Genomic DNA, 22,908 nt, shown 5'->3' on the forward strand with positions numbered 1-22,908 from the left:
GCCGGAGCTGCTCGCGCCTGTGCCTCTGCCCTGGTGGGGGGCAGCACCGCCGCGGCGCAGGGTCGCCCCTCGCTGAACCGCGGGGCAGTCGCGGGTTCGCAGGCAGAGGCTGGCGAGGGAGCAGCGTCAGGCAGCCGCGTCCCACCCCAGCGTCCCCGGGTCCGGCCCGGGGCCGTTCCCCGGAGGGGAGCTGCCTCCCGGAGCTCCCTCCGCTGCTCTTGGCCCAGGGCCTGAGGTCCGCGCCCCCCGAGGCCCCGCGTGCAGCCGGGGGCGGGGGCGGGCCGGGGGCGGGCCGGGGGCGGACCCGCCCCGCGCTCCCCGGTGTCCCGGGCGCACGTGGGCGCCCGGTCCCGGGCCAGAGCCGAGCGGAGCCATGGCTGGAGCGGGACGGGCGCTGCTCGGGGCGCTGCGGGCGGCTGCGGGCGGCCACGGTGCCTCCCGGTGAGGCCGGGACCGGGGCGGGGGGGGTCCGGGCCGGGAGTGGGGCAGTGCGGGGCTCCGGGGCCGGCTCTGACCCCTCTCCCGTCCAGGTGCCTCGGGCCCGCGGGCCCCCGGCAGCCCCCGGCGAGGCAGCCAGCGCGGCCCTTCCTGAGCCTCGTGGGCACCGGGCGCACCGGCTACGCGGAGCAGCGCGTCCTGGGGTGAGTCCGCGCCCGCTCCCCGGAGCTGCCACCCCGGCAGGTCCCGGTGCCGGGGGCCCTGCAGCCCGCCCCGGCGCCCGACCCGCTCCTCGGCTCCCAGGTACTCGGCCGAGCAGATGTACGACTTGGTGGCCAACGTCAAGGACTACCAGCTCTTCGTGCCGTGGTGCAGCCGCTCCAAGGTGCTGTCGTGCCGCGGCGAGGTGGTGCGGGCAGAGCTGGAGGTCGGCTTCCCGCCCCTCGTGGAGCTCTATGTCTCCGAGATCTACCTCAGCGCCCGGCAGATCCAGGTGGGTGCCGGCGGGCCGGGGGGGCACAGCGGGAGCCGGGGTGCTGGGTCGGGTGGGCTCTTGGACTGCGTTCGGGGAGCAGAGCCCTGCAGGCAGGGAGCTGGAGGGGGAACGCTGGGCATCGCAGCAGGGCTGCAGAGCGCGGCTGTCACCTGGCACTGCACCTGCGTCTGCCGGGACAGAGGCACAGCGATACCACCCGTCCCCCCGGCTCAGGAGCCCCAAATCCAGCCGCACGGAAGGAGAGCTGGCACCAAGCAGGCTGGATCTGGGGGGCAGCAGAGCCAGCCGGGGCCCTCGAGCTGTTCCAGCTGGCATGCAGGGCCACGCAGCACATTTCTGCTTTGAAAACCATCAGCAAATAAGCGGGGATGGGGCTTTCTCCGCTGCTCAGCTCAGCACCGGTTGGGGCGACGCACAGGCTTGGGAGCGGAGCAGCCGGAGCCGTTTCCGAGCGGCTCGTGGTGGCCCGGTCTCAGCCGGCGTGCCCGCTCCCCTCCCGCAGGCTGTGTGCAAGGACTGCCGGCTTTTCAAGCACCTGGAGACGCTGTGGCGGTTCGGGCCGGGGCTGCCGGGGCAGCAGGACACCTGCTCGCTGGACTTCTCCGTGAGTGCCGCCCGCCGCGGTGGGGAGCGCTGCCGGCGGTGCTGCCGGCCCTCGGGGCGCGCCCAGCCCCCTGAGCCTCTGCTCCCTTCCAGGTCTCCTTCGAGTTCCGGTCGGTGCTGCACTCCCAGCTGGCCAGCCTCTTCCTCGACGAGGTGGTGAAGCAGATGGTGTCGGCCTTCGAGGGCCGCGCGGGGAAGCTGTTCGGGCCGCAGGCCGCGGCTCTGCCCCCCCGGCGCCAGCGGGCAACGCGCTGCACCTGAGGGTGCCGCAGCCCCCGCCTTCGCTCCTCTGTCTGCCTTTCTGGTTGGACTCTTTTACCGGCCCTGTCCAGGGCCTCGTCCTATTTATGTCTATTTAACCCTGCTGCCCTAGAGATAATTTATTTTTCTAATCCGTTTCTGTTTAACGCTGCTGACGCAAGGACCAAACGCCCATCGTCCAGGTCTGTTCTGCGGTGCTTACAGGTGTTCACCGAAACAGGCTGCAAATGCTCTATTTATAATGTTTCATCAATAAAACTTGGCATGAAGACTGCCTGCTTGGACCGTCCTTCCGCCCGGGGTTTTATCGCCGCTCTGCAGCCTCTGAACCTTCTGGGAAGTGAAGCAATAGCAGCGAGAGCAGATTCGGCCTGGCCACACGCACAGGAAGACGGAACGGGGACGGGGGAGGCCGGCAGCGGGCATGTTTGAGCCGCCCTCATTTCACACGCCGCTGCCAAGCAGCCCCGGGGCAGGACCCCCGGGAGACGCCCGCGGTCCGGCAGCGCACCGGGGACGCGGCACGAGCTGCCCTGTTCCCGGCCGGGGGAGCGAGCTGCAGCCCCCCGCGCTGCCCGACTCCGGCCCGGCGCGGGCATCCCGGGGGGCCGTCCTGGGAGACAGCGGACGTGCCGCGGGGGAGCCGCCCCGCAGACCGGCGGGCGGGGGCCGACCCGGCCGGGGGCGTTTGCCCGGGAGGGTGAGGCGCGGGGCCGCCTCGAGGAAGGCGCCGGGCAGCCCGGCCCCAGGGGCGGGGGGGGGGGGGGCGGTGCCTGAGGCGCCCCCAGCCGCGGGGCAGCGGCCGGGCCTGGCCGGGGGGGCGCCGAGGGCTCCCGCGGCAGCCGCTGCGCAGCGGCCCGTTGCGAAAGCGCCGGCACCGCCCGGACTGCGCGTCGCCGCCGGGAGCCGCCTCGGCCCCAGCGCGGCCCCGCGGGCGGCGGCGCTCCCTCATGGCGCCTCCTCACGGCGCTCCCTCATGGCGCCCCCTCACGGCGCCCCCTCACGGCGCCCGGGCGGCGGCTCCCGGCGGCCCCCGCGGCCGGACTGCGTTTCCCGGCGCCCCCCGGGCGCGGTCACATGACGGGAGCAGCGGAAGATGGCGGAGCCGCCCGGCGCCGCGGCCGAGGACGCGTGGGGGAAGGTGAGCGGCGCCGGACGGTGGCCCGCGCGGGACACGCGGCGGGCGCGGCCCGGGGGCGCCCGGCCGTGCCGCCCCCCCTACCCCGGAGCGGTGCCGAGGGCGGCGGCGCCGGGCGGGGGCCAAGGGCGGGCGGCGGCGCCCGGGGGCAAAGGTCAGGGGAGCGCGCGGGCCGGGGCCAGGGTCAGGCGGGGGCAGGGGTCAAGGGTCGGCGCGAGCGTGCGGGGAGCGGAGGTCAAGGCGGGAGGACCGGGGCTGTAGCCCAGGCCGGAGGGGCCGGGCCTCGCCGGGCCCCCGGGGCCTCACCGGGCCCCGGGCCTCGCTGGGATCCCCGGGCCTTGCCGGGCCCCCCCGGGCCTCACCAGTCCCCGGGGCCTCGCCATCTAAGCGGCCACCCCACCGCCCCGCTCACTCCGCTCTTCCTTTTCCCCCGCTGCCGCTTCCCCTCCCGGCGCTGCGCAAGGTGGACGCTGCCTACAGCGACAATGGACTGGACTCGGGTAGGTGGCTCTTCCCCGGCGCCGTGGGGGTGGCGGGAGGGAGCCCTGCTCTGGCCCCTGCTCCGGTGGGGGCAGCCAGAGCCGAGGTCCCCGGGCTGCACTGGGGTCACTCTTTGTGTCCCCACGGAGAGGGGGCCACCAGCTGGGCCGGGCACCGTCCCCGGGTGCTGGGTGGGGAGAGGAGGCGCCCAGGCAGCCAGCCGGCTTGGTTCCCTGCCACACGGTCTCCGTGGCTATGCTGCGGTTGTTGCTGTCCGGTGGCTTGCCCATCTGCCTCGGTCTCTCTGCACCTTTTCACGCATCCCCGGGTTTGTCATTTATCCTGTGGAATTTCCTCTTCCAGCGCTCTTTATGGAAAATACTAGAAAAGGGAGCATAGTGTCACGAGCCAACAGCATCGGCTCCACCAGCGCCTCTTCTGTCCCCAACACAGGTAGGCCCCGAGGTGTGTTCTCCGTGGCTGTGGGTCTTTCCACGCACCAGGCTGCCCAGCGCGTCACAGGGCTTCCAGCTCTCGCCCTTACTCCGGGGGTGCACGCGCTGTTCCCTCTCCTGCTGGTGGGCGGAGTCCTCACCCCCAGGAGGGAAGATGGCGGGGAACAGCATCAAGGTGCTGCGGTTTCCAGCAGCCTTTCTGGAGTAGGGAATCAGCCAGGTTTTGACACCTTCCCGAGGGAAGCACAGAAGTCTTCCTCCTGCCCAGCTCTGCAAGGAGAGAGGTGGCAGTTCCCCCGGGACCATTCATGCTTGGCTTCACCCCTGCAGCCCTCCTGGAGGCATGTGGCTTTTGCAGGCCTGTCGGCAGTCTGGACCGGTGGGAGAAGGGCTGCCCGGTTGTTGCCTGGAGCTGTCACCCCCTCTCACGTGGGCCTGTGCTGCAGGAGCTCGCAGGTCGCCCTTTTCCTGCTCACGAGAGTTCTCCCCACACAGATGATGAAGACAGCGACTATCACCAAGAGCCCTACAAGGAGTCGTACAAGGACCGGCGCAGGCGAGCGCACACGCAGGCGGAGCAGAAGAGGCGGGATGCCATCAAGGTGAGCCGAGGGGCTGCGGGGTGCTGTGCTGCAGCAGAGCAGGGCCTCGCTGCTTCCCGGGGCACCCAGGTCTGTGTCTTCCTTGGTGCCTCTCCCCCGACCCCGGTCAGTCGCTTCCTGTTTTGCGGTTGGATCTACCCTCCCCAGACGCGGGCGCGCTGGTGCTGCCTTGCCTGGCTGTCTGCACGCTGGGGGCTGGGATTTGATGCCTGTGAAACAACTACACAACTGGGTGCCCCAGTCTTATGCTGTTAAACTCCAAGTAGCTGAGCTGTGGCTCTGCTTCCCCGCAGAAAGGCTACGATGACTTGCAGGCCATCGTTCCCACGTGTCAGCAGCAGGATTTCTCCATAGGCTCCCAGAAGCTGAGCAAGGCCATTGTCCTCCAGAAAAGTGAGTTTGGGGGTGGGGAGAGGGAAGGGGGTGTTATCAGACTGCAAAACACCTTGCTAGAGCTGTGCAGGGCCGAGTCTCGGCACTTGGGGACCCTCTGGTGTGAGGATGCTCCAGGGGGCCCAGCTGCTGTCCACGTCCGGCCCAGCCTCCCCGGGAGAACCAGGGGAGCCGGGAGTTGATGCTGCCCAGGCACTGGCACCCTGGAGCATCTTATCTGCCACCTTCCCTGGGGGGCTCAGGGGCTTGAGCATGCGCTCAGATCCTCACTCTGCCTTTTGATGCTCAGCCATCGACTACATCCAGTTCCTGCACAAGGAGAAGAAGAAGCAAGAGGAAGAAGTTTCTACCCTCAGGAAAGATGTGATGGCCTTGAAGATCATGAAAGTGTAAGGAAAGAGCTGTGTAGCTGCCGCCCTCTCCTTCCACCCAGTTTCTCTGCCCTGTCCTTGCGAGGGTCCTTGGAGAAAGTCACTGTTTTGCAGGCAGCCTGGTACCTGCAGTATCGAACCTGTCCCCTTCTGCTGCGGTCATTTCTCCACGGGCTGGTTAGTGTGGGTATGTCCTAGGCCAGTGGATGGAGTTTAGTACGAAGGTGGGGCTAAGTCAGAACATGAATCCGCTCCCTGTGTCAGGAGAGGCTGCAGCTTCCTAATATTTATTTACTTGTAGGATCTACTCCAAAGTCCCAGTCCTCTGCCTATGTGCAGCCATATTCTCTATGGCCAGTTACAGTCAGGCCTGCCTTTCTCTCCCGTATGACTACACAGGAGCTGGGGAGTTGGCGTGCTCTCACTGTTGCTGAACACATGGTTCTTGGTTTGTTTCAGGAACTATGAGCAGATTGTGAAAGCTCACCAGGACAACCCAAACGAGGGGAAAGACCAGGTCTCTGACCAGGTGAAGTTCAACGTTTTCCAAGGCATTATGGATTCGCTGTTCCAGTCCTTTAATGCCTCCATCTCAGTAACCAGCTTTCAGGAACTCTCAGCATGCGTCTTCAGCTGGATTGAGGTGCACTGTAAGCCCCAGGTGAGCTGCAGGGGGGCTGATGCCCTGGGAGAGGGTGTTGAGTGCCGGAAGTAGGGCAGAGACCATTGCGCACATCTGCACCTGGTCGTCTTTGGGGTGCAGGACAGGGAACAGCTTTTCCCTCTCTTGAGGCCTTGGGAAGGGCAGCGTGTGACTGGTACTGCACTGGGGCAGGGTCGAGGTGTGTGTGTGTGTATGGGGGGGGGGGGGGGGGAAGGAGGTGGCGCTCAGGAGTTCCAGTCTCTGCCAGCTGTGGCTGTGGGACTAGTTTGGTGTTGGAAGCTGGCCCGTGTAAAACAGAGTGTAGAAGGAGGGACGTCTCTTCCCACTTGGTCCCAATTGCACCCCCGAGACACCTGAGGGGTGTTTGGGGACCAGGAGACCTTCCAGGGACATCAGGCAGGGGCTGGGTCCTCGGCAGAAAGCGTATTGCCGCAGGAGCACACAGGCAGTGGCGCTTGCTGTGACCGTCCAAGGTGCTGCAGCCCAGGAGCGGGGATGTGGTTGTTTCCCATGCCGGTGTTGTGATGTCTGGCACCGCACGTGCCAGCCGCAGCACCGTGACCTACAGGGATGCTCATGGCACAGTCCCCAGGCTCTAGTGGGAATCGTTAGCCAGGGAATGGCTGTTCTTCCACTAGAGGAACTGACCTGGTCTCCTCTCTCGCCCAGATGCTACGGGACATTGTGATTGGGGTCCTGCATCAACTGAAGAGTCAGCTGTACTGAATGCTCCCTGCTGCAGCATCAGTGGCTCCAGGTCCGCTGCCTCCTCAACACCTCTGCGGGAGACGGGGCACCTCCTTCTGGGGAGGGCCTGGGTGACGGACGCCAGGGTTTTTTCCCTTGTGGTTGTTCTTAAAGCTTCTCTGAATTATTTATTGTATTGACTACAAAACCAAAACTGGGCTGTGCAAACATCTCTGCTCCACAGGTACTGTCACAGTCTGTATTACCAAATATTTGTAGGGACTTAGCAAAGAAGGGGGAAAAAAATAAATGTAAAGAGCACAGGCCTCTTAGGTTGCCAGAGAGTCTTTAGCTCAGGCAGGCTTGTTGTGTTTGGGTTTGTCTGTGCCACTGACTCTCCACAGCCCTAGCTGAAGCTCAGCTGGTAGAACAGCTCCATTCTGTAACCTCAGACTTCTGATACAAACCCTTTCGATCCTGGAAAAAAGGTATATTAAAAGCTGTTGGTTTCTATTAGAGCAGATTAGAACTAGGCTTCTCCCCTAACTGCAGGCTTTTTTTTTATATACATCCCTGTGAAGCAGCTCTTTTCAGGTCCAAGAGGCTGTTTTTAACTTCTTGAGATGGTTTTGGAGAAGGCCTGCAAGAACCAATCGAAGGATTAGCCCATCACTGCCGCAAGATGCGTTTACTCAGCATAGAAGTGCCCTCCCCTAGTGCAGAGACCGCTGGCGGAGTGTGCCAGGAGACGCTGCTGGCCTGACCTCTTCAGCTGTAGCCCTAGTTCCCCTAAAAGTGAATCAGGCATGAACTTTCTCTGCAGGCTTTTCCTGCTCTCTCACTGCAGTTGCTGCAATGTGTCTGGCTTCATCTTGCTTCAGGTTTTGATGTGGCCATACTGAATGGGACAGTAGTTCAGTAGGTGAAGCACAGCGCTGCCGCAGGTTCTATCTGCTTCTTGTTAGAACTGTAGCTTTATATATAACCAGCCTTGATTTTATTTTATTTTTTTTCCTATAAATCACTGAAATCATGCTAAAGTATTATGAACATCAGTTTTGCAGATGAATGCTCTCTGGAGCAATTTTTAACCTGTCACACACTGCTGCTTTCAGTATGGTTCGCAGGTCTAGCCAACACAAATACTTAGTGGAGAGCTGTTATCTGCTAACTAAGCAATAGCTGTTTACTACACAAAATGATTGTATTGGAACTGCTTCACAAAAGTGACTCTTACATCAGGATTTGTCTTCTGTAATCATGTTCTTGCTACCACTGCAATAGTAGTGTCTATTTATTTTACCTGTTTTTCCACTAGTGAGGAGATAATACTTAGCGCAAAGTTGCTTGGTTTGAATGCTGCAGCATCAGAATGTTTAAACTACTGCTTCTACCTGACATAGTAAAGAAAACATTTTTCTGGGGTTGATATTTTATAAACAATTATTCTTCAAAACCGGCGTTGGGTGTCCTTTTCAATACAGTGGAGGCCCAAAGGAGGCGATGCACATAACCGCTAGAAGACCTTGCCCGCACAGGGCCAGATGTGTGTCTCCTGTGAGATGTTGCTTTGGGGTGAAGAAAATACACTGTTGTGGATGAACAGACTGCGCTACATGGCGAAATAAGTGGCACAGATTGAAGTCGTTTAGAGACTCTGCCAGAAGCAGTCTCCTGCCTTGTGAGGAGGACATGGATTTTTACAGACCTCACATGTGAAAGTGACATATTTTTCTATTGTGAAAGAAAAATAATTAAATAAATTTTGCTGAATGTTTTAATGATTTTCTTTCTTCTTTTGCTAAATCCCTGGAGCCTTTCAGTAGAGCCAGTCAGCGCTACCTCAGTCGCTGCTGGCTGCAGTCAGAACCGCCATTCCCGCGCTGGTTGTTCCCTTCCCCGCCACGCACGGCTGCTGCAGCCCAGAGCAAGCACCGGGCCAGGCCTGATACCCCCCCTGAACACAGGGCAAGAGATTATAGAGAAAGCACCACAGCAAAATGTGAAACAAACGCTTGGTGTTTAATGAATTGTATTCCTGTGTACAGCCCAGTACAGACAGTGGGAAGCACTGCCCACCATCTATTAAATACGCCGAAATACCTGTACAGCTCTGCCAACCTAACAGTAACAGGTTGATTTACCCCTCTGAGACACTCGCTTCCTTTTCTTACTTAACAAAATCAAATACTTGCTGGCAAACTACCAGAAAGTCTAAAACAGTACAATTAAACCTTCTCCTAGACAGCCCAGTAAAGACACTGGACTTCAACTGGTGAAGCCTAGCAGGGGGGGAAAAAAAAAAAAAAAAAAAAAGAAAAGGTTCCTCCGCAAGTAAGAGTGACAGGGCTCAGTCCTGATTTAATCTCTCTAACTACCCATCCAGCTACAAAGCATTTTAAAACAAACACTTATCAAAGATGCAGGACAAGCCCAACCCCTGCAGAAAAAAAAACAAAAACGAAAAAAAACAAAACAAAACAAAAAAAGACCAGGCTCATTTCAGCATCAGCAAATTCTCCTCCCTGGAGCAAAGGCATCTCACACAGCTGCTGGCAGCGTGACGTTATGGTCCTCATCGGTTTCGATTCCAACTTCCTCCTGTACGAGACCAAAACAGGCTCTTTAGCAGGCGAAACAGGACAGCCGCCGACTCCCTCGGTGGGGCAGGAGCAGCCACCCTGGGAAAGCCTGGGGCAGAGCAAGGCTTCTGCACTCACAAAGAACTGCTTCTTGCTTTTGGGGTATCCTTCCAGGATGGCATCGAGCAGCTCAGTTGCCTGGCGAGACAGAAAGACAGTGGGTTTCTGTGGGATGTGCGCATGGAGCTGTCAGACTGGACAGCGCTGCTGCGGCCCGCAGGGACAGTCTCACGTGCAGGGTGGCACAGAGCCAGCTTTTGGGGCAATAGCTATTTCTAATGCAAGAAGAGTTTGTTTTATTTACTGGTGACAAACAGTGTATTAAAGGGTATCGCACATGTAGCTATTACCATGACACAGCTTCTTTCCTGGGGACCTTCTTAGTACCCAGACTGGTCTAATTTGGTCTATTTGACCCTAATAATGGTATTCTGAGCCCTGGCAATACAGAACTCTCTGTATTTACCAGTTAGAGCATTTGCCTGAGGCCTCTCCCCAGTCCTTCACAGCTCAAGGGACGCTACTTAAGCTGCAGCGAACACGGGCTGCTCCCTGAGCTGCTCAGCAGACCGCATCGTCCCCAGAAGGATGCCAAAGGCACCGGGCGACTATCCCCGCCGTCACCGCCCCTCCCTTCGCCAGGGAGACCCTCACCATTCGCTTCCTCCGCCGCCACTCCTTGCAGTACAGCTTCTGCTCGCTGCAAACCTGCAAACAGCGGGATCGAGTGAGTTAAACGGCAACAGCCACGCGCCAGGCCCCGGCAGCCCGAGGCAGGGCGGCAGCTCCAAGCAGAGAGTCCCGGCTACAGCCAAAGGGTTATTTAACGTTAGGGCAGCGCCCGCAGCACAGCGATGGCTGACACAGACCCTGTTTGAAAGTGACCCTCCCCCTGCTTTCGAAACGGATCGCCCTAGACAAGAAAGTGCTGAATTAATAAAGCACATCGCACTGCCCCGTCGTGCTGCTGCGAGTCGGACTTGGCACAGAACAGCAGTCGAACAGAGCTAACAGCAACAGCTGAGTAACATCAGAGCCCAGAGAGGCCGTGAAGAAGTGCCCAGAGCCCCAGGCAGACGCATTAGAAGCCGACGGAGAAGACTCCGCAGTGCCAGACCTCCCCCACACACCTTCCGGCTGGTCAGTCTCCCAACCCTGCCCCAAGTGCGTCTGAACACCTGTGACACCTCCCACGCAGCAGGACGCAGCGAGGAGGGATGCGTGCGGGAGAGACCGGCTGTCCCTGCTCCGGCACCAGGGAACCCGGCCGAGGGTTTGCCAGGCGTCGGCAGCCCCAAGCCGGGCCTGGCTGCGCTGGTGCGTCGCGGCCCCACGCGGCTCTTTACCCTTTCTTTCTCCTCGGGAGTGACGTGGTTGGTGGCAGATTTAATCCTCGCCAGTTTCTCTGCGTAGCCTGCGCAGTCCTTCTTCAGCTCCTCGATCTCCCTGGCCATCTCAGGGGTCGTCAGGGAGCCGTTCAGGTCCTTCAGCTCTGGGAGGGAACCGCCGATTACCGGCGGCGCTGGCAGCCACGGAGCAGCCGCGGCACAGCCGGAGCCGAGCGGCCCGGCAGGGCGGACTCACCGGCCTCCATGCGCCGGCAGCTCTGCTGCAGCGCCGTCACCTCGGCGGAGAGCGCGGCGATGTCTCCGTCCAGGCCGCGGAGCTCCGCGTCGCTGGCGGCCGGCAGCTGCTCCTGCCGGGACACGGCGGCTCAGCGGGGCGGCGCCACCGATGCCGCCGGTGCGGGGCGGGCGGGGCGGGGAGGGCTCACCTGGTCGGCGAAGTAGATCTTCTGCTTGCCGTAGGCCTTCTCGCGGATGCGGCCCTGCTGCGCCAGCTGCTCCAGCGCCTTCGCCACCGCCTGCGGCACGCGGCGCCGTCAGCCGGCCCGGCCCGCCCCCCCGGCGCCGCCCCCCCGCCGGCCCGGCCCCGCTCACCGCCTTGCCCAGCCCGTGCTCCCGCTGCAGGTTCCCGAAGGCGTCCTGGGCGCTGTAGGGCCGGTTCTGCTCCCGCAGGTACCGCAGCAGGACGGCGGCGGCGCCCCCTGCGGGACGGGCCGCCGGTCACCGCGGCTGCCATGGCGGCGCCAGGACCGGGAGCGGGGCGGGGGCCGGCAGCACTCACCGCCCGCCGCGGCGCCCTCGCGGCCTTTGCTCATCCTCCGCTCCCGCCCGCCGCGCGCGCGCCGCTCCCGCCACACCGGGGCGGCGCTGACGCACTTCCGCCGCGCCGCTTGCTCTCCGCCAATCCAAACGCAAGGAGGCAAAGAGAACGCTGATTGGCCGGGGAGCCAGAGCCACGCCCCTGGGGGTGGGGCGCCGCCGCGTGGCCGGAGCAGGAGCCGCCCCGGCACCTGCGGGGGGGGGGGGGGGGGAAGGCGCCCCCGCGCGGCCGGGCGGGTCCGGGCAGCGGGAAGGGCCGTTCCGGTCCCGGCGGCCTGGGGCCCGCGGCGAGGGAGCAGGCGGAGGCGGCTCGTGCAACCAACGGTTTTACTGGAGGGGCCGGGACCCCCCGGGCAGCGGGAGCCCCCCGGGGCCCCAGCCCTGCCCCGCCGGCCCACTGGCACCGGCTGGAGCAGCTCGGCTCTCGCCCCGGGCGCGCGGGGCCGCCAAAGGGAACCGTTTTAACTGTTTCTCAGCAACTCCATCCGCTTCACGAGTTACCGGAGATGCCGCAGCAGCTGAGGCCGCGCACGCGAGCAGGCACTGCGCGTTCTCCTCGGCGCTGGGCGGAAGGCTCGACGCGTCCCGCGGGGACCGCAGCTCCGGAGACCCGCGTGCTTCGGCCGGCAGCGGGGAGCAAAGCCGGCTCTAGCGCCCGTCGAGCCGGGGCTGGCGCCCGGACGCAGGGTCCGTGTCCACTGCCGCCGGTTTGGAGGCTCAGCCCCAGGAGAGAGCGTGCGGTGAGCTGGGGCGCGACCTGCAGCTGGGAGGCTCCTGCACTTCTGCCTCCGGGAGACGCAGCAGCCCAAGAGCACGGAGGCGAGCGGGCCGGCGGTCCTCCGAAGCGCAGAGCTCCCAGCGCTCGAGCACAGAGAAGCGATGCTTCCGTCCTGCAGGAGATAAGGGGGAGCTCCTTGACCTGCAGCTGCTTCTTGTACTTTACCGCTGTAGGGTATTTTGCTATAAAAGCATCTTCTAGACAAATGAACACTTGGAAAAGTGACCTCAACCTGCAGCAGACATCAGTACCCTTTCACAGCCCCAGAAAAGATAAGGAAGGTAAAACTGCTGCTACTAGAAACTTTCAGAAACTGAAGTCTTTATAAAATATATTACTGTCCTCTGCCATTAGATGCAGCTCGTAACACACAATGACAGCGAGGATTGTACGGGAGAGAAGAGTACAGAAAATATGTTAAGACGCTTAGCGTGCACTGAAAATGACTAAGAATGATAGACAATCAATCCAGTTTCTCTCTCCTACAAAGTGCATTACCCCATTGTTAACCCCCATACTTTAGTTGCTCATGAGCAGCAATTTCTCTATAAATAGGAAAAAGAACATAAAGAATCAGAATTACCTGTTCCACAATGTGGTACTGGGCAAATAAGGCCAGACTCAAAATACTCTCCAAGCTTTCAGTTCATACCACACCACCCCCAAAGGTGGCAAAGCCTATCAGCGAACACATCAAAAGGGAAAGAAAAATCTAGGGCGTATAATAGAAGAAACATTTCTTTTAGCTCCACAGCAAATAACCAAGAATTCACAGTCTCTCTCAGTTCCCTCATGCTGGCACCCCTGGAAATCCTTCTCCAAACAACCCCCGCTGCAGAGCTCTGAGCAGTTCTCCAGCAGTGTAGCAGAGCCCGAGCTTTCAGGAACTACCCGCTTGTTCCACCAGCTGCCTCGCGGCACCGTGTGTGCCTGGGACGCTGTAAGACCGCAGATTTTACCTTTAGGTCTGAAGGGTTTTTGAGATGGCTTGATATTACTGTACAGTGCAGCTGCTCCCTTCTTATCCCAGTCCTCATGAACAATCCTGACATCTTTCCACTGCGGAGGCAAATAAAATATAGCCGATGACAGGAGATCCCTCGCCTACACGTACCCAAAGCTGTAATTTACCTGATACAGGGCAGTTTCAAAAAAACTTTTGAGAAGAACTATGCAGATGTTTTGAGCTCAGAAATCCAGCCCACACTGACACGGCCCTTGACAAGCCACACAGCCAGTGGCACAGCAGTTCCTCCTTAGACATTCTGCCTAAGGCTGCAATTTCTGTAGAGTCAAAAGTAGCTTTTTTGTTTTCCCCCCAGCAGCTTTTTTAAGTAAAATTAATCTTGCTTCACCAAAAAGAACATTAGAACCGCATGGGGCAGTAAGAGCTACACAACGCTGGGCTGCAATTTCAGGCCCAGACCTATTTAAAGTGCTAGTTAGTGGCTTGTTCAGTTATTGCTCCCAAGAAATCAGGGGCTTCCAACAACTCAGTTTTTGTCATAGCCTCTAAGGCAAAGCAGTGACAGAAGCTGAATGCTGTGGCAGCAGTTACTAAGAAGATGGCTCATGCTAAACACTGTCAGGTCCCACCACTACACAGTCCCATCCACCATGAGGTAGAAGGGAAAAGAGGAGGCTAGAAAGCATTCAGTAAGTGACCAGAGCAAGGTGAAGAGCTCTCTCAGAAGAGAGCTCAGACATCCCAAGCTGAAGAAAGAACTAGGTTTTAAACCCACATGACTGCTAAGTATATGTAATACACCAGCTTGGTCACTTGGTACCTCCCAGCTCTGTCAGGGATTTGGGACAGGCTGTTTACTTCAGGTTCCAAAGGCAGCTGACATTTTATTGGATGATAGTTTGCCCTCGCAAGGCCAAAATGAAGATTTATGCTAGTATTAAAGCAACCTGTTAATAAAGCCTCATTCTTACTTATGCCTCCTTGTCTCAATCCCAAGGACAGTCTAAGTATCTGTATGGCCAAAACTTTTAGGCAAGCAGATTCAGACAAGAAAAAGCAGATAAATGGGAGTTTTCCTGAAGAGGTAAGTTGTTTGCTGCACAAATGTGATCTGTATCAGTTTCTATGGCTTAGAAAAAGCAATGGGAAAGCTCAATGACTCAGAAAGAGCTGGAAGGCTCAGGCCATCCAGCTTACAGAATGTCTCTCCCCTATAGATTGCTGGTTTGTTTAAGTGACCATAATAGTTACAAGCTCTTTGGTCACTTGTTGCTTGAGCTGGTGTCCTCCGTTCAGTTCCTACTGGCAGGTTTTCAACTACACAAATCTGTGAAACAATGGGCTGTCTCAGAGACCAAGAACAAGACTGGCCAGGGAGGCCAACTCCACTTCTTCCCTCCTCCAGAGAACCTTTCCCTAGTAGTTCCCTAAGAGGCAGTGTAAGGGAAGTGTAGTATTGCTAGTGTCCATGCTGAATGTGTTCCAGAATAACACAGGGAAAAAACTGTTAGTCCATTAGTTTAGGAAAGCAACACAAGAGCAGCTGCCACATGTAGATGTTCTTTGCAGGATTCTAGTCATCACAGTAGATGTCTTATTGCCATTATGTCTCTTACAAAATAGCATCACTAGAAAGCTTGAACTGGAGATGAGTGGTCATTACAAGTACAAACATTTGTGGCAGTACACTGCCATGTCCACAACAGAGGCAAGATGTTAGTTTCTACCCAGAGCTGGATATTGCTGGGGGAGAAGAATCACATTCTATGCACATTTTAGAAGTAGGGAATGGTTATTTTAAAGACAGAACAGCATCAAGTCCTAGACACTAGGTCTGAGGGGAAACCAATCCCATTCACCTTGTTATGTATCAACCCAGGAAGGTCAGCCACAAGATTGTTCTCAGTGATGCTAAGTCAGTCTGACTAGTGGTCTCTAGAGCTGTAGACACCAGATTTATTGTCTTAAGTGAGGAAGTTTGGAGTAAGCAGCATCCTGGCAGATAATGCAGGGCAACGCATGGGTGATTGTGGAGCTATCACATCAACGCCTTTTCCCTATGAATTACCAGTGTAGTTTATTTTAAAATCCAAGCGAGGCTACAGAGTCACATGTCACAGTGGTGTTCCCAGCCAGGATCGGTTGTCATATCACTTGTACTCACACAGGAGACAATTTAGGTAACTGTGCAATGCCTTTTTCTTCAAGGATTCCCCTCCACGATGCACGAAGAAAACCAGAAGGGAAGTGATGTGATTGCTTATTGGCCCCGTGAGCCCGCAGGATCCAGCTGGTTCAGCTCAGACTGATCCAGCAGTTCAAAATCATCCCCTTCTGCATCAGTGTCCAAATCTGAGCTGGCCGTTCTGAGAAAGGTCTTTGCACCTCTCTGGGGATTGTCACTGAGTGAAGAGCCCGGCTGAGCGGCTCCTGATAGCGCAAGCTGTATCATCCCTCTGGTGACAAATCCAGCAATGTTGTTAGTGAGATTCTGTACAGATGGCAGTGCACCAGAATCTTCCTGGTCATAAGGGAGATGCGGATCTTCTGTTACTTGCGGGCGGTAGGCAAGACTTGGAATCCCAATGCTGGTGTCGTCTTCATCATCTATGCCAGTCGCTTCTGGGTTTATGGAAGGGAAGTCAGGGAGATCCCTGGCAAAAGATTCTTCCGGGTCACTGTGGCCATCCAGATCTAGAAGAGGAGAAAGAGTGCTTTAAATGCACAGCACAAGAAAAACACCCTTCAAGCAAGGGCAGCACAGCATATAAAAGCTAGGCCATTACCTCACCAAGATAGACTGGCTCTTATCACCTCACAGACCAAACTCTGTTTAATCGCCCCTCACAGAGCTATTACAGACGCCTGCTTACCTCCCAGTTCCTTCTCCAGGAAAGCAGGTGCCGAACAAGACACTTGCTGCCAGAGGAAAAAACCCTCTTCCACATTCAGCAGATAAACAGAGTATAGGAGGGTCTTAGCAGGGAGAGAGATGACTCTGTCTGTACTCTAATGATAGGAACAGACGGACGGGCCAGTCACAGTGACAGAGCTTATGCTACACTTATCCCTGAAGTCATAGGCTGGCAGAGCTGGATCTGCCTTTGAAGGGAACCTGTCATTGCTCTGCTAAAGTGCCATAGGAATTAAGAAGGAAGGTCTGTTCTGAAAAAACAGGTAGCTCCATCTCATCTTGGTCAGCAAGACAGACATCAAGGACTCAAGGACAGAAGGGAATGCACATTCCCTCCAACCTGTCACAGAGGTGCCTGTGTAGCATTCCAGAGCTTTGAGAAACTGCCCATTTCCTCTCACCTTCAGATCCCTCTGTCAGTGGAGTCTGGCCTCTTGAAAGGTTAAACATCCCATTTTCAGTGTAGGAAACCTCAGCATCCGAGTGCTCCGAGTCAGAGATGGTTAGCTCCTTGGCAACCACAGAGTCATCCAGCTTTGAAAAAAGAGATGCAGTTAAAACACCAAATAGTAGAAAACTTATTTTTATGCCCCAAGACAAAATGCATGATCAGACTGCCAGTTTAATCTAATCCTCATGGAAAAGTGATATTTGAGGCTCATTTCATCCATTACTGTCTAGCCTAGAAGACTACTTGGTACAACAGCTCTGGACATCCACAATACTCATTATCCTCAAAGGCCAGCTTGGAAGCAAAACCAGGTTGCCGATGAGTCTGCAACAGAGCTCCTGAAAACACTAGCCAACTTCTTCCATGCCCAGGAGAGGAAGCTTGGAGGTAAAGGTCTAGCGAGGAAGAGATTTCAGACTTTACAGGTACAAAAATGCAGTACACTTGAGTGAGACAGAATAGGAAAGAAATTCTCCCGGCAGAAAATATCCTGATCTGATGTTCCATCACAACTCAGCTACAGCGTGTCGCATATTGGGCTGCGCACTGCATGTCCACGCGATGCAGCCAGTTTGTTTTGTTCAATTGAGATTTTCTGTTTCAGAGACATGATGTTACCTTGGGACAGAATGCAGCAAGCTCCTCTTCGCTGTCACTCCCATCATCTGTAGCCTCCTGATTAAGGCCTCTCTGACGCACTGCCAGAAACCAGAGTCAAAGCCTATTATTGCTGTTAGGACAGAAGCCTGTACAGGAACAACCCTAGGCCAAGCAGGAAAACCCTAAATTGGCAAGATGGGCATAACATAGCATGCTTTGTTCCACAACAGAGCCACATGATCATTTCTGACTTCGGCTGCTGCAGATCTTTTGCTGAGATGAACATGCTTAGCAGCTACCTTGAACTGGAAAGAGAGGAAGGAGTCAGTACATCTGCGACATGGAACACTCAGTTCCGGCAGCTGAGAAAGGGAGAGGCTCAGCACTGCTGAGAGCTTAGACCAAATGCTTGTTGGAAGATTCATGTGGAAGTGGAGCTGCCTCACGACCTTCCCAAGGCATTTGCAAGTATTTGCCAAAGGCACTGGAGTGACTACAATGCAACACATGCAATGCTGTCCCACTCCAAGACCAGGGGTTTGTTTCAAAGGCTGTTTCAGATACCAAGTATCTGTCTGGAGAGTCAGAAATACACTATGGAGACTTACATAGCTTTTCCCGCTGCTTTGACATCATGTAACCTCGAACGCCGAAATCCAGCCGCTGCAGAACTGGCTCCAGCTTCATGTACATGCGCTGCCCCAGTCTGTGGTACACAGCAAGGGGCCACAGCAGGATGTAGAGCACTGAGGTAAGCGGGAAGGCTGATTAGGCATTTGTTCAGTATGCTTCTTAGCAAACATCTTGCCCATTTTGTGATGCAGTGTAACACACATACAGTACGCAAGATCTGAGTACTGAAGGCGGTACTGTAGTAGGCAGTTAGAATTAGTGCAATCACCTCTGCCAATTTAACAAAATTGAGAGGCCAACCTATTAGCACTCAGATCTATAGCTCCCAAGCACTCAGACACGCTCTGTCTGGACTGGAGACTGACTCCTGGACAGAAACCACCACATTCCAGATGGAATGCACTATTTTAAATCTTAAAGCCATTCATACAAGCTTTGCTTTTGAGCAGAAAAGCCCCATCCCTCAGACATTCAAATCCCACTCATCTTTACCCCTCTTCACTTGTGAGTCTATACTGGGCACAGGGATCTTCTACTTACACAGAAAGTATGAGAGCAAGAGTCCAGGGATGTAGCGGCCCAGAACAGCCAAGAAAGTAAAGACTCCACATACTAGAAGGCAAAACTGAAGACATGGGAGACAGTGAGTTTCCAGAGTTAAACACCAGAATCACTCAGTTCTCAACCACCTTGCTCTCTGCAGAATTCTAGGTTGTGAAACCATAATTTAAATGACAGCAAAGACTTCCTAGCGTTCAACTACACTATTCTAGGATTAGAACAGATACAAAAAGTATCTGGCTTTAGCGTGATAAGCAACATAACAAGGCTTCTTGTCACAGAATATAATGTGCTTCTCAAAGCAGGCATGCTAAAAGCAAGTAAGAGGTTAAAGACGACAGAACTCTTCTAGGTGCAAAAGTACAAGGCAACTATCGCTGTACCTCAGGTTCTTTGCATAAGCCACAAGAAAAGGCATGAAACTTTTTGCACTGGTTCTCAAACTGTTAAAATGGAATGAGGAAATGACAGACACTTAAAATCCAGAAACCTGCAGAAGGAGCAGCTGTATTTTCACTTCACTATTGCAATCAACTTGCCAAAACTTGCTTTCTCCTCCCTCCCCCATAATCTGATTTTTTGCCCGTGCTTTCTACTCCTCTCTACCACTTAATAGCCATGTTGTTCTGGGAGACCTCCCATGGTAACCTCCCATGTTTGGAATGCATTCAGCCAACTCCGGATGCAATTCCAGAGGGATACTAGCAGTCAGCAGAGGTTGGATACCAAATATTTCATTTGCTAAAGTCTGTACTTTCTTACCTTGCCAGGGTTTTGCCTCTTGAAAATAAAGAGATTTCTTAAGAAGTTGGTCCCAGCCACCCATCCTTCAGCCAAATGGTGACACAGCTCTGGCACTCCAAGCAGCCGAGGGTGAACGTATCCCCAGCTGCAGTGAAGGTAAGAATTCATAAACAGATATTACTGCACTGATTTCAATGCAGAATTAACTTATTACAAAACACTTTTCTCAATACCACCTTCTCTTTTCCCCCAGCTGCTGAGCTCTGGAGATGAGGGTCAGTCTGCTTTTCAAAACATAGCCTTGTCAAAAGCAGCACTTACACGTACAATTCTACAAGTGTCCCAGATCTCTCACAGCAGCTAAAGAGCAGTAATTTGAGTCACTCAGTTTTTTGTCTTGGACTAAGGTTTCCATGCTACTGGAGGGAAAGGGCAGTGCAACATGAGCTACCTTTCTGGAGCAAGTTCCAAAAGCAGTCAGCTTCAACTCATTATCAAGAAAACTTTGCCAGTAGCTAACAAACTGCATGAAGCTAAAAAAAATTCAGACAGCATTTCTCTCTCAGTTTAGCTGAAGGCAAAAGGATAAAGAAGAAGCAAATCAAATGAATTCATTTGCTTTCTCTGCATTTCTCTGGTCAAATGCAACTGCCAAGAATTCAGCATGAGGTTTCCAAGCAGCTTTGTACCATACTTTATACATTCAGTCACTTTTGAAGGCATTATATTTGGCAAGTTCTATTAGTGCTTCTTAACTGCTAGTCACAAGGACTTGAAGCTTAGCAAGAGCAATTCCTTTTGTACTTGGGCTCCTTACAAAAAAGATTTGTCATTTGGCAACAGATCAAGTGATTTAGCCAGGAGTCTGAGCATCCAGTGTGGCTCAGCAGCAGAAGCAGGCAGAAAGGTGTGTCCAGGGAGAGGAAGATGTTATTAGCAATGCAGCACCCTAACATTTCTCAAGACATTCTTAACACTGCACTCAGATCATAAATATGCAGCGACAACTTCTGGGACAAGCTTGTTAAACATCCCATATCTAGTCTCAGAAGGCTGACCTCAGTATTCCCCCCCCCCCCCCCAAGAAAAAAAAAGTTATTTTCCTGATTTCCTGACACAGAGGAAGTGTTTTTAAGGAAGCACCTCAAATTTAAGGGGGTTGAGGAGAACTGCCAGGGGAATTTCTACAACACTCAAGCAAGGATTATCATAGTCCAGTATTAAGGCAGAGATTAAGTATTACAGCTTGGGCAAGTCAAAAACTTGTCACAATGGCTTGACAGAGTTCAGGGCTCCATCCCCCCTCCACTAAGCAGCTCCCTTTTCCCCCTTCCTTCCCCTGTCAAAGCCACCAACATTACAAACATATGCAGGTAATAATTATATTGTATCACAGCAAAGTACCAAACAGCAGAGGATTTAATTAGTTTCCTACCTCTCATTGTCTAATTCGTCAGGTCTTGCCACTAAAATATTAAGAACAGACACTAAATTAGTTGCAAGGAATTCTGCCGCGAGAATGCTTAGCTCTTGGGATATAACTAAAGCTTTAATGAGTTGGGAAATGCCTGGAAAAGACATTAACTGTAATTAAGAACCAGAGTTGCATCACTCTGAAGCACATTCTGAACTAGTACACGTAACAGCACAAGACTGCAAAACGGCCTCCTTGTTGCTCCTCAGTATTGCTGGACAGCATCGAGAAGGCTGCTCTGCTTACAGCAACAGGTACTAGCAAAAAAATGCCGCTTTCACCTCCCTCCCTTCCCCTGCACACACCCAGATGGTGCAGGAAGAATAGCCTGCTTATTCAGACACAACAGCCACTTAAGTCTTTTGATACTTTGTCACCCACATTGGTATTTGAAAAGTGACCCAGGGATATATCAGTTATCCAGCCAAATTAAATCTAGGTTATGAGGGAGTTGGAGAGAGAACTCTCCCTAATTCTCTGTAAGCAGAAACACTGCAGTTACATAGTCTGAAAAAAGTGGGTGCTAGAAACTGAGTAAAGCTTTAATGTCTTCCCAAGAACTACAGAGAACACAAGTTGAAGCATGAAAGCTGGCAGCTGTACTTGCTAGTTAGTTAGGGAACCAACTCTGGAAGCATGCAAACCACACACACCGCTTCCAAACCCATCCATCCATGCAAAGTGGATAAAATCCAGAACTACTAAAATGCTGTTTGTCACGACTGCTATTATTATAAATGATAGATAGAACTGCTGGTTCACTAAAAGTTTAGCTTAATTAGCAGCCTTTAAGATGCTTCTCCTTTCAAAAAAAAGCTCTCTCCTCAGTAGGCAAGGCTGGGACCCATCTTTATCCTAAAACAGCAGAGCTGGCTTATTACAGGTTCAGAGGAGAAAGGCAGACCTCAGTTTCTTGCTCTTGTACTGAATGCTTGGAAGACGACTCATTTCTTCAAAACTTGTACTAGTTCACTTATATCAGGTGTTTCATACCTGCACACTACCATTTTAGTTAATTACTCTTCTTATTACAAAGTTCTTCTATTAGCAGAATATTCTATACAACATCAGCTTATGGCTGCATAGATCATTCCCTCATAACCGAAGGATATCTTATCCTTAATGGGTAAGATTAGACAGAAGTGACAAGCAAAGATGGCATAAGTCCAAACTGGCTAATATTCCAACAGACCCTAAAATCACACCTGGCAAGTGAACAAGAGCCTGGGATGACATCCCACCAACAGAAGTGTTAAACACAGAGACTCCCTGGTAATGTTTTAAAGGATCTCAACTCTCTAGCAAGTGAGACACAAGAGGGAATTCCCAAGATAACGAGACAAATGCCAATGCCACTTGCATAGAAAGCTCATCTTACTTTTACACAGGTTAGGCCTTTTCAAAGCAACTCCAGGAAGAACAAGTGGCACAAAACAGCTACAGTCTTTTTGCTTGCTTCTAGATTCACAAAGCAAGCAAACAAACAAACAAACAAAAACCCTAACCATTTAACACCAAATGGTGCACCATTGAGAGTGTGTACTCCTAGAGTTAAAAATAAAGCTTGTTTTTCTGGTACCAACTCAAACGTTGCAGCTTACCTCCAATTTCAGGCCAGATTTTGCTCTTCCACTGATCCAGGCAAACGACCACTATGAGGGTGAGTGCAACCAGGAACACCAGCCGCAGGGAAGTGAGAGCAAAGAACCTACGGGGAAGAAACGAACAAATCGGTCCCGGACCGGGTCTGTAGGACGCGTGCAAGAGCAGTAGCACAAGCAGGTCCCCAAACCGGCCGGTCCTTGCGCAGAGCCGGGGCCGAGCACCGAGCACCCGCGCTGCGCCGGCTCTCCGCGGGGACGGGCCACGCCGCCGGGGGCTTTTGCCAGCCCGGGCCGGGGCCAGCGCGGCCGCCGCGGCTCACGGAGGGGCCCGGACCCGCCGCCGCGGCGGATCCGCTCTGCGGCGAGGAGGAGACGCGCCGGGGGCGGAGCTGCGGGCCCGGCCGCCGCCGCCGCTCACCAGAAGAGGCCGTGCGCCGCCGCCCAGCACAGCGCGCTGCGGCCCGGCCGCTCCCACACCAGCGCGGCCTGCGCCGCGCTCAGCAGCGGCTCGTAGGGCCCCAGGCGGCCGCGCAGCGCCGCGCTCAGCGCCTGCACCCGCCGCTGCCGCTCGCCGGGGCCGCCGGGCCGCGCCGCCGCCGCCATGGCTCCCTCACGGCGTCAACATCCGCCCTGCGCGCGCGCACGGCCCGCCGGCGACATGGCGGCGCCCAGCGGCGGAAGTCGGAGGGCAGCGGGCGCCGCCATGGCGGCGCAGGCGCCCCCGCCCCCCGCTGGCCAGTGCGCACGCGCGTTGCCAGGGTGCCGCGAGGGGCGGGGGGGCGCGAGC

At 55.3% G+C, this 22,908-nt stretch overlaps 4 protein-coding genes across 6 annotated transcripts; 2 read left to right on the top strand and 2 right to left on the bottom strand.

The window, feature by feature from the left end:
* Positions 1–331: 331 nt before the first annotated feature.
* LOC112993842 (coenzyme Q-binding protein COQ10 homolog B, mitochondrial-like) lies at positions 332–2,017 on the top strand. The gene is made up of 5 exons (XM_064524869.1): positions 332–441; positions 531–641; positions 742–931; positions 1,437–1,538; positions 1,631–2,017. The coding sequence occupies exons 1-5, from the start codon at positions 374–376 to the stop codon at positions 1,796–1,798; spliced, it is 639 nt and encodes a 212-aa protein (XP_064380939.1). The 5' UTR covers positions 332–373; the 3' UTR covers positions 1,799–2,017.
* A 777-nt stretch (positions 2,018–2,794) lies between these two features.
* On the top strand, positions 2,795–8,369 carry MLX (MAX dimerization protein MLX). Of its 2 annotated transcripts, none has more exons than XM_064524796.1 (8): positions 2,795–2,939; positions 3,400–3,436; positions 3,780–3,869; positions 4,367–4,473; positions 4,767–4,866; positions 5,156–5,255; positions 5,697–5,898; positions 6,571–8,369. In XM_064524796.1, the coding sequence occupies exons 1-8, from the start codon at positions 2,895–2,897 to the stop codon at positions 6,625–6,627; spliced, it is 738 nt and encodes a 245-aa protein (XP_064380866.1). In that variant the 5' UTR covers positions 2,795–2,894; the 3' UTR covers positions 6,628–8,369. The 2 variants fall into 2 exon arrangements, with proteins under 2 accessions (XP_064380866.1, XP_064380868.1); XM_064524798.1 differs by lacking the exon at positions 2,795–2,939 and adding an exon at positions 3,066–3,090.
* A 222-nt stretch (positions 8,370–8,591) lies between these two features.
* Positions 8,592–11,502, bottom strand: PSMC3IP (PSMC3 interacting protein). Its single transcript, XM_064524799.1, has 8 exons — positions 11,358–11,502; positions 11,171–11,277; positions 11,005–11,094; positions 10,815–10,926; positions 10,577–10,722; positions 9,885–9,938; positions 9,309–9,368; positions 8,592–9,189 (listed from the first exon to the last, which is right to left on the bottom strand). Exons 1-8 carry the CDS (start codon positions 11,389–11,391, stop codon positions 9,130–9,132), a joined length of 663 nt encoding a protein of 220 aa, XP_064380869.1. The 5' UTR covers positions 11,392–11,502; the 3' UTR covers positions 8,592–9,129.
* Positions 11,503–12,474: 972 nt separating this feature from the next.
* RETREG3 (reticulophagy regulator family member 3) lies at positions 12,475–22,841 on the bottom strand. 2 transcript variants are annotated; one of them, XR_010392608.1, is made up of 10 exons: positions 22,540–22,841; positions 22,119–22,225; positions 20,479–20,509; positions 19,062–19,188; positions 18,279–18,363; positions 17,714–17,851; positions 17,124–17,203; positions 16,456–16,588; positions 15,000–15,834; positions 12,475–13,232 (listed from the first exon to the last, which is right to left on the bottom strand). XR_010392608.1 is itself a non-coding variant. In XM_064524795.1 (9 exons), exons 1-9 carry the CDS (start codon positions 22,722–22,724, stop codon positions 15,401–15,403), a joined length of 1,320 nt encoding a protein of 439 aa, XP_064380865.1. In that variant the 5' UTR covers positions 22,725–22,841; the 3' UTR covers positions 12,475–15,400. The 2 variants fall into 2 exon arrangements, 1 of the variants encoding a protein (XP_064380865.1); XM_064524795.1 differs by having other exon boundaries at positions 12,475–15,834.
* Positions 22,842–22,908: the final 67 nt, after the last annotated feature.

Source organism: Dromaius novaehollandiae, chromosome 22, assembly GCF_036370855.1.
Source record: "Dromaius novaehollandiae isolate bDroNov1 chromosome 22, bDroNov1.hap1, whole genome shotgun sequence".
Classification (NCBI taxonomy): domain Eukaryota; kingdom Metazoa; phylum Chordata; class Aves; order Casuariiformes; family Dromaiidae; genus Dromaius; species Dromaius novaehollandiae.